This window comes from Hippocampus comes, unplaced genomic scaffold (assembly GCF_001891065.2).
Source record: "Hippocampus comes isolate QL1 unplaced genomic scaffold, H_comes_QL1_v1.1 scaffold7, whole genome shotgun sequence".
In the NCBI taxonomy this organism is placed as follows: Eukaryota; Metazoa; Chordata; class Actinopteri; order Syngnathiformes; family Syngnathidae; genus Hippocampus; species Hippocampus comes.
Genome location: NW_017842060.1, coordinates 1,105,782 through 1,118,506, shown reverse-complemented (window position 1 = coordinate 1,118,506; position 12,725 = coordinate 1,105,782). Strand labels below are relative to the sequence as shown.

General features: G+C 45.8%; 1 protein-coding gene across 4 annotated transcripts in view; it reads right to left on the bottom strand.

The window, feature by feature from the left end:
- Positions 1–890: 890 nt before the first annotated feature.
- nacc1b (nucleus accumbens associated 1, BEN and BTB (POZ) domain containing b) overlaps positions 891–12,725 on the bottom strand; it is a 13,701-nt gene continuing 1,866 nt past the window's right edge. Inside the window, exons 2-9 of one of the 4 annotated variants that reach the window (XM_019861794.1) lie at positions 7,954–8,104; positions 6,122–6,364; positions 4,679–4,879; positions 4,158–4,602; positions 3,060–3,345; positions 2,399–2,496; positions 2,000–2,316; positions 891–1,869 (exon numbers count right to left, since the gene is read on the bottom strand). In XM_019861794.1, the coding sequence (XP_019717353.1) occupies positions 2,000–2,316; positions 2,399–2,496; positions 3,060–3,345; positions 4,158–4,602; positions 4,679–4,879; positions 6,122–6,364; positions 7,954–8,104 (1,741 nt within the window). In that variant the 3' untranslated portion in view covers positions 891–1,869. Of the gene's footprint in view, positions 2,317–2,398; positions 2,497–3,059; positions 3,346–4,157; positions 4,603–4,678; positions 4,880–6,121; positions 6,365–7,953; positions 8,105–12,493; positions 12,705–12,725 lie in introns of those variants that run through there. The other 3 variants (XM_019861796.1, XM_019861795.1, XM_019861797.1) reach the window with 3 other exon arrangements.

The following is a 12,725-nucleotide window of genomic DNA, read 5'->3' as shown; positions in this document are numbered from 1 at the left end:
GATGGGGGGGGGGGGGTCTGAGTAATTTCCCAACCCATAAAGCCTCTCATATAAGAACAAAAAAGAATTGTAAACGCTTTAGCTTTAAGACAACACTTCAGAATCGATTGATATAAAACACTGGGCTCGATTGGACGGCGCCATAAAAGGTCAACTCGAGAGACTCCTCCCACCGCCAAACAGTTCTACGCTTTCGAACGCAATGCCCAGTTGGGAATAAGGTGCTAAAATGTTGATGACATTCAAAGGTTTAGTGGAAGAGGGAGTTTTTGTATATAATTTGGTTACCATGGCAACATTAACAAAAATTTGCGTACGGCACTCCCTGTCTCATGCGACCACCCCCCCCACCACCCATCACGGCGAACATCACCTGCTGGGGGGAGGGGGGGGGGCATGACGGTTGCAAGTGGAAGTGGCCCTTTTCTGCTATTCGAGAACTCGGGTGCCTGGCGTAAAAGGCAGAAACGGCATCTGCGTGTGAAAGGGGTGCAAAGTCAAACTACTTGTGGCGCACTCAAAGCAAATGGCGCCATTTCGAGAGGAGGAGCTGCCGACTGCTTTGAAAGGGGACCAGTCAGCTCAAGGGGCGACCCGACATTTGCCGCTCATGTCGTGTCAAAAGCAATTGTTGCCATTTTAGACGCCAGCGTCGAGCGTGATTTCCAAATTGCCGCTTATTGTGGGTGGGGGGGGGGTTGAAACGGAGTGCCAGGTTTAATACCCGCCGCTCGCACTCCTCTCGTGTTGAAAGGAATCGTCGCCGTTTCGACACTGCGTTCTGTGCATAAGGGTGAACAAATGTGGGCCGGGCCCTACCGCTGTGCAAATTGGCGTGAAAGGGGCGATTGAAAGGGGTATATTTCCCCGGCAAAAATGCATGAACGATCTTTTTTTTTAAATCAACTTGGAATTTTGCCAACCAGTGACAAGATGATTTCTCAAAGCAACACTGAAAAAAAAACTGCTGCAGATTTAACAGAACAACATGAAAAAAATAAAAGCAAACAACCAGGACTTTTTTTGTGGCCGAAGCAGATTTCGATTAATTGGCCAATGAACGAAAAAGAAATTCTTCTTTGGTTGCTTAACTCTTAGAACAATAAAAATATGAATTACAGACCAAACAGACTGTTTTACAATTTGTTTCAACTACACCAGGGAGAAAAATCGTCAAAAATCATCTGAATTTGTTGTCGATTTTTCTGGAATGGGGCAAAAGTTTGAATGTCATTATCCGGCGTTTGTTGTAATGTGGTTATTTGCAAACAAAAAAAGGAAAAAAAAAGAAGATTTTAATTGGTCTAACCTTGGCCGATTAAATCAGGTGGCCCATTAAATTGTTGGGGCCTAAAAAAACAAAAACTCAAAAGAAATCAAAATGTAAGAATTTTAAAGGAAAAAAAAAAACCTTCCCCACAAGTCGCACGTTCATTCAGTGTGGAGATGAACAGTAAAAAAACATTGCCATTCCTTCGCTGTTTTGTGTGGGCTACTTTGAGCGCCCCCCCCCCCCCAAGAAAAAAACCTTCTGGAACCATCGTTAGCTACATGGAGTTTTTGCGCTCCCAATGACAATTACTCAAGAGTTCTCACAGCAACACTTCCCAAAAATCCTGCTGCAATTTTAGCAGAATAATGTAAGAAAAAACATTTTAAAAAAAGGAAAGGAAACGTAAACAAACTCAAGTTGTTCTTCGGTGCAAAGCCGACACGAAACCCACGTACATTCACGATGAAGGGAGGGGTGGGGGGCGATGGTAATACATGATCGATTTTGGCGGGAGGAGAACCGCGTTGGCGCTACATGCAGACAGGAAAAGCCCACTTCCCGTCCCGGGTATTCTGGTACATGCTGTGTTCTGTGGGCTGGGAAGAGCGGCAAAAAGCAGAAGGAAGTGATGCTAGAAAAGGAAGAAAAAGACCAGAAGCGGCGGCGACAAAGCGGCCGCGCCCCCTCCTGCCGTCCGCCCAAACGTCCGGCGGTCCGTTCACTCACTCAAAGCAAAGTGCTGCTGTCTCCTCCGCCCCCGCCGCCGTCCTGGAGGGTGTCGGTGGGCGTGGCCCCGCTGTCGTTCCCCCCGGTCGCCGCCTCCAGGGAGACGCCCTCAAAGCCTTGCTCGCCGCCCAGCCCGTCGGCCTCCATCTTGACGTTGTCGGCCAGGAAGGAAGAGTAGGCGTCGCTGTCGGCCATCAGGAGCTTGAGTTTGGGGATCCAGCTTTTGCGGACCACCCGGCGAGCGTTGGTGCACATGTCGGCGGCGATGGCGTTCATCTCGCTCTCCCGGAAGCTGGGCGCAAAGTTCTGGCAGTAGACTGACAAAGAGGACGAAGAAGTTGCAAGGGACGTTTGGGAGATGCGTTCACGGCGGTGGCGGACGCGCGGCGAGCAACTGACATTTGACGGCGTGCAGCACTCGGTTGTCCAGCGGCTTGCGACTCGGGTCGTTGGTGGATGAGCGGATGCCCGTGCCGCAACTGTTAGCCAGGGTGCTCCTGTGCGCGCACAATTGGCAAAAATAAGAGCGATAAAATTCCCATTCTAATTAAACGGTTGAAAATGGATCAAATATGTATGTGTGTGTGTGTATATATATATATATATATATATATATATATATACACACACACACACACACACTGTAGATGTATGTATAAGCCAATTTGCGATGACATGATCAAATTAAAAAATACATTTTTAATATAATTTAAAAAGGAATACACATTCATTTTTTTTTTTTTAATCAACCATAGTTACAAAATATTAATTTAAATATTGAAATAATGTTACACATTTTTTAAACCAAATTTGCACCGATAAAATGTAATTAGACAACAAAAAGGTGTTTGGAAAAAAAAATGGATATGAAGTTGTTGACAAGATGTCAACACTGCTGTCGTCATCCCCAAAAGCCACATTAAGGTTTGACACCAGACTGAAGTGGCGTTGTTTCGGAAGAAAGGTGAACATTTTTTTTACTGAATTGACTTTGCAAAAAAACCAAATGGCTCTGACGTACAAACAGGAAGTTGAAGCGACCGGAGCCGCGGTCACTCACCTGTCAAAGAAGGCGGCCAGCAGGCGCCTGAGCAGAACCTTGTGTCGCGTGCCGGCGCTGACGTGGCAGTTCATCAGCTGCGCCCGCGAGATGAACACGGCTGTGCCGCTCACCAGCTCCAGCTTCTCCGCCGGGTCGCCCTCCTCGTAGAGTTTGGGATGGCAGCGGTTGCCAATCTGGCTGATGAGCTCTGACGGCAGCGACGCCAGCTCCTGCCGGGGGCGCCCGCCTCGGCGCCCTGAGTCAGCGCCCGCGTCCGGCAGCGCTTCCACCTTCTCACCGGGTACTGTCGGGTCAAAACGAGACGTCAGGGCTGAGCAAAAAAATTGTGGGGAAAAAAAAAGGCATTTCAATCTCAGGGTTCCTACACATTTCACAAAATCTGGAAGAAGAAGAAGAAGAAAAAAAAAAAACCTCCACCAGTGACCTCAACACAAAGTCAAATTTCACATTTTAACATGAGAATTACTGCATTAAAATCTTAGATTCACCAGGATAGAGCATGAAAATGCTAACATTAAAATGTAAAATTGATCATGTTATAACATGAAAATGATCGTGTTAAATGTGAACATTAGGGCCCGATTCCGATATTCCAATATGAAACCCCAAAACATTATATATATATATATATATGGGGGTTTTTTTGGTGTCCCTTAACACTGAACAACAATAAAGGACGAATTATAGTCAGACTGTTTGACAACCCTTGGTATTTTGTTTCACTTTACAACAGAGGAGAAAAATGCAGATTTTTTTTTGGGGGGGGGGTGGGAACTGGGAAAGTTGTATGTATGTAGCTTTTAAATCAAAGATACCCTCTCAGTAACAATGCTGCCCTTCTTTAATGCTGTAAAAAAATAAATAAGGCCATGAATCCATATTTGTATAGGGCTGAACCGGAATCACTTCGTTTTGTTTTGAAAGCCAAACTTGTCACATTTGAACGTGAAACTTGTCACGTTAAAACACACAATCGAACACGTTCGGGGCACAAGTTAAATCAACTTTACATACTTGTGAGAACCGGAAATTGGTCGAATCAAATTCCATCCTTGTGCGTGGGAACCCTGAGAAGCATTGTGTTGCACTTCTGACCTGTGGCGTTGGCGTTGAGCATGCTGTACATGGTGTAAATATTGCAGATTTGCCTGTACTGCTCTTCGGCGCTCTCCTCGGCCATTTCATCCTCTTCCTCGTCGTCGTGATAGCTGATGGGCGAGTCGCTCGTGTACAGGCTGAGCGCGCCGGGACTCGTGCCATCGGGGGTCCCTCCATTATTACTATTATTGTTGTTACTGTTGCTGTTGTTGTTGTTATTATTGTTAGTGGTGCCTCCCGCCAGTAATGCAGAGGCAGGTCCCCGCCCGGCGGAATCCTGCGTAGCGCCGCTGGAGGTGAATGAGGAGGAGGAGGACGAGGAGGAAGAGTAGCGTGCCGCCTTTCTTTGGGCGGCGCCAGCCGAAGCGCTTCCTCCGTTACCCCCCTCCCACAGTCGCTTGGCCACCGGAATGCAGACCACCGAATAGGGGAAGCCCTCCTGCTGAGGACAAAGAAAAATGTATTCGTTCAGGTACAAATGTAACCCCACAGAAAAAGCGGAACAAGGCCGGGGTCACCTGTTGCGATTGAGGGGTGGTGGCCGCCTGCTCCGTCTTGACCTTGGACATAAGGGGTAGCGGCGTCAAACAAGCGGCGGGTCTGGCAGCCGTGGCGCCAACCGGGGTACCGCCTGCCCCTCCCGCCGTCTGAGTGACGGGACTCTGAGGCTCCGTCTCCTCGCTGTGGAGACCCTGCGAGTCGCAGCTCGGGGATGAGACCTGCCCGATTCCCAAATAAACCAAAGAGTGAGCCATCGCCGGTTCAACTCTCTCACCATTTTTATAATACAGTCATACTTCGGTTTTCGACCATAATCCGTTCCAGAAGGCTGTTTGAAAACCGAAACCACACTCTTAAAAAAAAAAAAAATCAAAATTTTTGGTCGAAAACCGATTTGGTCGAGAACCGAGACTTTCGAAAACCGAGGTTTGACTGTATTTCAAATTTAAAATATATCAATGACAACTCAAATACAATCAATTAACATGCAATTTTTTATCTACTTTGACTAATTCCAATGTTGGAAAAATCAGCGACATGTTGAAATCAAATGTTTACTTTGAAGAAAGCATACCGTAATTTATGGACTATAGAGCGCACCTGATTCTAAGCCGCACCCACTACATTTTGAAAGGAAAAAAACCTTTTTGTACACACATAAGCCGCACCTGTCTATAAGCCGCACGTGCCCACATTGCAACTTTTCTTTGCAATTAGTGCCCGTGACGCGGCAGCACCACGCCGGTAAAACAGCGTTAACAGGACTGGTTTAAAAAAACACAAAAGTCACTGATCGCCGTCAAGGCTTTTTATATTTTTTTTTGAAAAAAATCCTCGCTTGCCGTAACACTCGGTCGACCATTCCTTCATTAGGCTTTCTACCATCTCTGCTTTTGTGTAAACTTTCATGACAATGTATGTTTACTTTGAAGAAAGCATACCGTAATTTATGGACTATAGAGTGCACCTGATCACAATCCTTGGTCAATGCAGTGCAACCCGAAACAGGCCAACTGCGCCCTCTTATGGCCGGTTGTTTCCAGTGTGACAGATGATAGCGTCTTCTCGACACGTACATATCAACTTGTCTCACTTTTACCTTTTATGCTCGAACGCTCCCTGGCGGCCGTTAGAAAAATCTTTATATAGGCCGCTTCATTAAATAAACCGCAGATCTGAAAGCGTGTGACAAAAGTCGCAGCTTATGATCCGGAAATTATGGTGCAGGGAAATAAATTACATTTGAAGACTTGTGTAGTCCAATGTCATATTTCTCTCATGACCCAATTTAATTTGACGTAGGCTTGCAAAATCTTCGCTAAGGCTGACGCACTGACGAAAGGATATCGCGAGCCACGACGTCGGCTATCCAGAGGCTGAGCTGCACTGTGTTTTCGTCCAGCAAGTTAACATGCACTCCCAAGTGGCTCCCATCCACCCGTTTGCCCCCCCGCGTGTACCTTGAGAAAAAACTCCGTGCCCTTCTCCATGATCTGCTGGATCTGCAAGAAGCCGGCGGTGTACATCAGCAGGAACTGGTCTCCCACGTTCATGCTCAGGCGGCCCGTGTAGCAGAAGGCCAAGATCTGCTGGAAGCTCTGCGGCTGCACAGCCGCCGGCAGCTCCACCACCGAACTTTTGCCGCCAGCGTTGAACAGGTCGCGGAAGTACGACGAGCTGGCCGCCAGCACCGCGCGGTGGGCCTGGGAAGGGCAACCATGGATGCAATTTAGTTAGCAGCGGCCCCTGGAAAAGTGGCAAACTATTTCCAGTTTTCCTTCTGACCGGCACCGGTATACTTGAAGAGCTCGTTTTTACAAGGCAACTTTTGGTCCAGTGTTCAGGACACGGGCGGCATCAAGCCGACAAAATTTAATTGCAAAGACCTTGTGCTGGATGCAGTCCTAAAATTGAGAAACGCATCTTTTTCATGTGAATAGCGAAACGGTTCGATTTCTAGAGGGCAACTAACTTTTGGTTCAACGTTGTCAGGTGAGCCAGATTTCATGGTACCCTGCACGCATTCGACCAAAGTTGACTGCAGTGTGACATCCGGCACATCTCGAGTTTGTGCAGGGTATGTTGTTTTTTTTCCCCCTCCATAATTCTATTGTACCACAAAAATAAAGCAATGCTCGATGAGAAACTAAAGTTGTTTCAGTGAGCATTGTGAGAAAAATTCCATTTTGTTGTTGTGTTCATTTGATGGGAATCAAACTGCCCCGGAGGGTTAATTACGACGCCTTCTAACTTTATTTATTAAACGCCGATGAAGATGCGAGACGGGAGAGTGTGCGGACAATCTGTCGCCGCTGGAAAACATTTAAAAACGGCTGCGGCGCTCTCGTTTCTTATCTCAGCAATTGAATGGCGCGGCAATCGCTGAGGGACTAATTAAGCCCGACCGCACGTCGTCAAACAAAACGATTTGGTCGAGTGAACTCTGGGAAAATGAGCATGCGGACTCTGCAGCAGGCACACTCTTCTCGCCGAGTTCGCACTGGAAAGGCCAACGAGTTGAAAACCAATAATTGCACATTTCCTGAAGAGCGACCAAACATGATGGGGGGCGACCCAGGCGATTGTGCTCGACTCTGAGATTGTTGGATTTGTTTTGTGATTTGGGTGGTCATCATATAATATTTTAGGTTTTGTATTTTTTTTTTTCTTTCCAGCATTTTTTCCATTTTCTTGTATTTCATTTGCGGCATTTCTTTTTAATTTTTAAAATAAAGCTTTTTTGAAAGATATTTTATTGCATTTTCTTTCTTTAAATAGAGTATTTAATAATTTGATCAGAGGTTTTTATTTGGTGAAACTGTCAGTATTTTAATTTTTATTGCATTAGAATTTTGATTTAAATATTTTCTTTTTTTTATTGTCGGCGGATTAAACAGGATTAAAGAGGAGTGTTTTCATCAAAAATGCTGAAGTTGGAATAATTTGTTTTTCTTGCTTCCTTTTTCAAATTTAGTGTCAAAGGGTGCTGCCATCTAGTGACCAAGAGCGGAATTATGCACCAAATGACAATCGAACACTACAACGGTGCAAAAAAAATAAAATAAAATAAAATAAAATAAATCGCAAACTTAGTGGGACCAAGGACCCATGACTGTGGGGGCCGGGAGTGGGGCTAAGTGTAATTTTGGTCATGAGGACCACAAAATGACTTGACTGTTGAAACCAATTCCTCCCTGACCAGTAATTGCAGAAACCAGCATGAGCTTGACATCTTCACAGTGAATAAAAGACACGGCATTGCTCTGCGACTTAAGAAGAAAAAAAGTTGAACCTTGAAGGCATGTCCCTTGACCACCACGGATACATCACAGTAGAGACCCTGCAGACGCTGCTCGTTCAGACACTCCAGGACGTTGTTGCCAAAGTTGGGGATCGCCATCTGTAGCGTCTGAGCCATAACGCTGTGCCCAGCACCACGCGGTCTGTGATCCCAACAAAACAAAAATGAGAAGCGATACCTTATTTTACTGTAATCCCCCCCACAACCGCAGTCAAATTCAAGGGTCTGCTCTATTTTACCTCCTCGCGACACATCCGCAGTGTAATTCGGAGCCTTTTGATGCTTCCTGGCCCACTTTTCTTCCCCCCCCCCCATCGTGCGGTCAAAGCAGAGTCACTTGCATAACTCATCTATTTTTCGACGTCATAACAAGCTCTGATCAAAAAGTGGACCGACAGCCGACGTGACGTGAAATAATCTGTCCTTAAGAATAGATTTGGTTGAAGTGTGACTCACTTCCGTCTGCGCCGACTCTTTTGTTTTGGTTCAAAGTGCCGAAGGGCTGCTTCTTGAAAAGGGGGAAGTTTTAAAATGTACGCAGGAGGGATGAAACAGTTTAGCGATGTCATATGCGCGATACAGTGGTGATACATTATGTGTGTGTGTGTGTATGTACACACACACACACACACACACACACGCACGCACGCACGCACGCACGCACACATTTTTTCATATTGTTCAAATATTTGTCATTTTTTTTCGAAAAAACATTTTTTCTAAGTTTTGTTGTCAATTTCTACAATTTGCATTCGTAACATACAGTATATGTTCTGATATTTTTTTCCCCTGGTGTTGTGTTTGTTTTGAAATTATTTTGCTTTTAATCTGTGCATTTCATATAAAGTGTTCCTTTTCTATCCATTACCTACTCATATATATATAGACACACAGTCATACCTTAGTTTTCGACCATAATCCGTTCCAGAAGGCTGTTCAAAAACCGATTTGTTCGAAAACCGAAACATGGTCTTTTGTAAAAAAAAAAAAAAAAAAAAATCTTTATTGAACACGTCCGCTTACAATGGAACACTACATGAGGAAGTGTCACTTCCTCATCGACCCGAGGAAGTGTCAGTTCCTCGTGTAAGGAAGGCGAGAAGCGTCAAGTGGCGCATTCAAGTGCGCTCAGTTTGGTCGAGAACCGATTTCCGGTCGTAATCCGAGGCATGAAAAACTCGAAATTTCTCGTCAAAAACTGATTTGGTCGACAACAGAGACGTTCAAAAACCGAGGTTTGACTGTATATATAAAATCACATGTGATACTTTCTTCCAAGATTGCATTTTCCCCCAAAAATATTAGAGCATACGTCATCGAATATGTTTATCTTTTTGTAGAAATCCTAATTTCGCAATGCAAAAACTTTGGTATTTCCAATTTAATATTTCTTTAAATATTTTAGTCACAAAAATTTATTGTTCTCTCTCTCCAAAAAAAAAAGTCATTTTGGGGGGCGAATTATGCCCACCAGTCGTGGAAAACAAACGCAGGAAGGAACGTCTAATATTGACTGATAATGTGGTAACATTCAGGTGGTCTTTTTCAAGACAGCAAGGGCATTCCCGTCACTAAACACTTAACGGCGTTTTGAAAATGATTAAGCAAAGCAGCAGTGAGCTGAAGTAGCACCTTGGCGGTCCATTGGCACTCGCTTATCATTCATTTGGACGCTTTACTGCGGCTAACGACTTGTGATGGACGCACGCAAAAGAAATAAAGAGACCGACCACGCCAGAGAGTGTCAACAGTCCTCTATTTATAGCGCCAGTGCTGCATTTTACAATGAAAGAATTTACCGGTAATGCAATTTTTTTTTTTTTTTCACAGCGTCACACGTTTTGCTACCATTTGGTGGGTGACGACCTTAGCCTCGCAATACGAGGATGAGGAAAAAGACGAATCATCTGCTCCATTTACAACATTTTAGGTCACGGGAAACTGACTTGTCTGAAAGAAGCATTTTGAATAAAGTTCAATTCGGAATTGGAATTATTCTTTCCCCTGACAATTTATGACCCTGAAAGAGACAATTTGACTGTCATTGTTTCAAGGACATCTAAAGCACAGTTGACCGATTGTTACAAATGTCCTAAAACGGGCGTGTCCAAATTTTTTCATTTGAGGGTGACAAACAGAAAAATGGAAGAATGGAAGGGCCACTAAGGGAAATTCTTCAAACACGAGAGCTTTGAACCAGTTATTTGCAATTTGTATCCCAGAGTACTGAAAAAGCAGCTCTTTCTGTTTAGACGCTCTTTGTTGACGTTAGCGTAGCATAAATGTCTTGGGTTTGTTCCGTGAAACAGATCCGAAAATGTCCAACGAGTGTCGAGAATGCACCATTTCGCACCGCCGGTGACATTTTGCACTTTGCGTGGCCTCCAGCGACAGTCGAGACGGTGGCGCGGCTTCCAGGTGTAAATATGTGCAGCGGCATGAATAATAAGCAGACGGTCGCCATGGCGACGAGCCATTGTGCCTAATAAATTAAAGCCGAGCGCGCTGATAACGCGCAGTGAGGAACGGAGTCAAGACAAAAGACGCGTTCCAAGGCGCGCGCATGCACGAGTATCATTAATTTGTCATCCGAGGACGCCCCGCCGTGGGTCAACGGGGGGGCCGAGGGGGGTCACTGCCGCATCCTGAAAACAAAACTTGGGAGTTAATTAGCGTCACTTGACCTTTGAACTGACAGGCCCCTTAAGCCACCAGTGAACACTGTCTGGCTTAACCGTGTCAAAAAAGATGACAGCACACAGATTTCGAGGGAAGGCAGTCACGTGAACGTGATTATCGAGCAATCTCACAAGTAAGCGTTTCACTTTGAGAGTAACAATTTGTCATGACTGACATTTTGAAATGCAAAAGCATGTTCTTCTCACAGTCGAGCCACCCGAGGCCGAGCGGAGGTGGGGGGTAGGTGGGGGTATTAAATTAGTTGTAACTCAGGGCGCGTTATGTCGCCGCCGTACAAATTAGATTCAATCGTAAACCGAAGGAAACCTGTAAAATAAAATTTGTCGTACAAATAAAGTTTTCATTTACATTTTGACGTTGCAGTCCACGTCGTCTGTGATCAACTAGTGCGCATGCGCGCGTGTCTGAAACACGTGAAGGCAACATGGACGACGAGCGACTAGTTGAACTGGACCGGTCACAGGTAAAAAGCTTTGTTTTTATTGAATTATTTGTTTTTTTACTGAAACACTTGCATCGGTTTTTCATTGCATAATCCGCAGTCAGCTAACAAAGTGTTGTCATCCACGTTTGCGGAGCCGACACGCCTCCTAGTTCACCTGCCCGGATGTCATATGCCAGCCTGGTAAAGTGGTATTAGTGTGTTGGTATCAGCGCAGACACCAGCATCCCCGCTTGGAAACAATTTCAAACATTGATGCAACGTTACAAATACAAAACAGTAAACAGCATTCCAGGTGGGCACATAGCACAGACACCCAATGGAGAGTATCTGTGCGTGCCCTTTCAATAATTTTGATGATGATGAATAATTACTGAAGTGGAGCAGTTACTTGTTATTCTTGCATCACCCCAACCATTTTAAAACTCCCTCAAACACTCCCTTTGAGAGTTGACCCGATCACAATTTCCTTCTTCTTATGGTACTGTGCGCTAGTCTCGCTGATCTCATCACGGCGGGCTGCGGCAAAACTTTGTTCACGTTCCAAACGTGCGCGTTCCATTTTCAACTTATCCATCCATCATCCCGTTTGCCTAACCGTGTCTCAAGTCAGGTGATGCCTTCGGAGAGAGTCTAAAATCAAGGTTGCTATGTATCCATTCATCTATAAGCGTCAGTCTGAAATTATGGCACCCCACTTAACACAACTGACTGATTCTTCTTCATCTATTTCTCTATTGCATGCGTTGCCTTCAGGGTTGGTCCAAAACCATAGATGTCCCTAAAATGTGAGGTTATCTAGCTCTATATGCCATCCAAGGACTCTTGTCTGACAGCCAGCTGCCTTTCATCCCCTTGGCTGCAGTTCAACTAGGGTCACCTCAGCATCCAGGAAACATAAGAGGACTAATTGCCACCACTTGACCTTTGAACCGGGCCCCCTTGCGCCCCTTTAAACAGGTGAACCTTGTCACAACGTAGCTGAACCTTGTCGCAACGTAACAAAAGGCACATTTCCACTGACTCGAAATGCTTAATATATTACACAGACTCACTTGGAGAAGCTCATGAAGAATTCAGCTCAGTTTCCTGCTTTAAAAAAGGTGGCCCGTGCTAGCACGTAGCGAGCTAAAGCTAAGGCTAACTCCGCTGCCAGCACACCTCTGGACACATTTCCTAAAACCGGTCGCATTAAAACCACAAAAATCCCCCTCCGTGGTATAGTTTAAACCCAAGCTCCGAGGTGACGTGTTCAACTCAGCGGCGGGGACTCGAGCACCGAAATGCGGCTACGCTCTCGCCTACCCCCGCCCCCCGACGGAGCGCGACCGGAGCTTAAGAAAACTTAACCCCAAAATTCCATCCGTTAAAAGGGAGAAATCGCCTCACTTGTGCGAGTCGAGCAGAGCCGACCAGTCTCGCCCGAAGAGGAGGAGGAGGAGATGGAAACGAGATGTGGGGAGCCACCGAGCAGAGAGCCGGAGGACCACCGCGGGGTGAAGCGAGCTGACGGTGCCCCGCAGTGTGCCAGCCAGCCGCGGGATTTGGGAGTCCTCGGCTGGCCCGGGCCGGCGGGAGGGAGAGCGAGAGAGGAGGGGAGGGAAGGGAGGGAAAGAGGAAT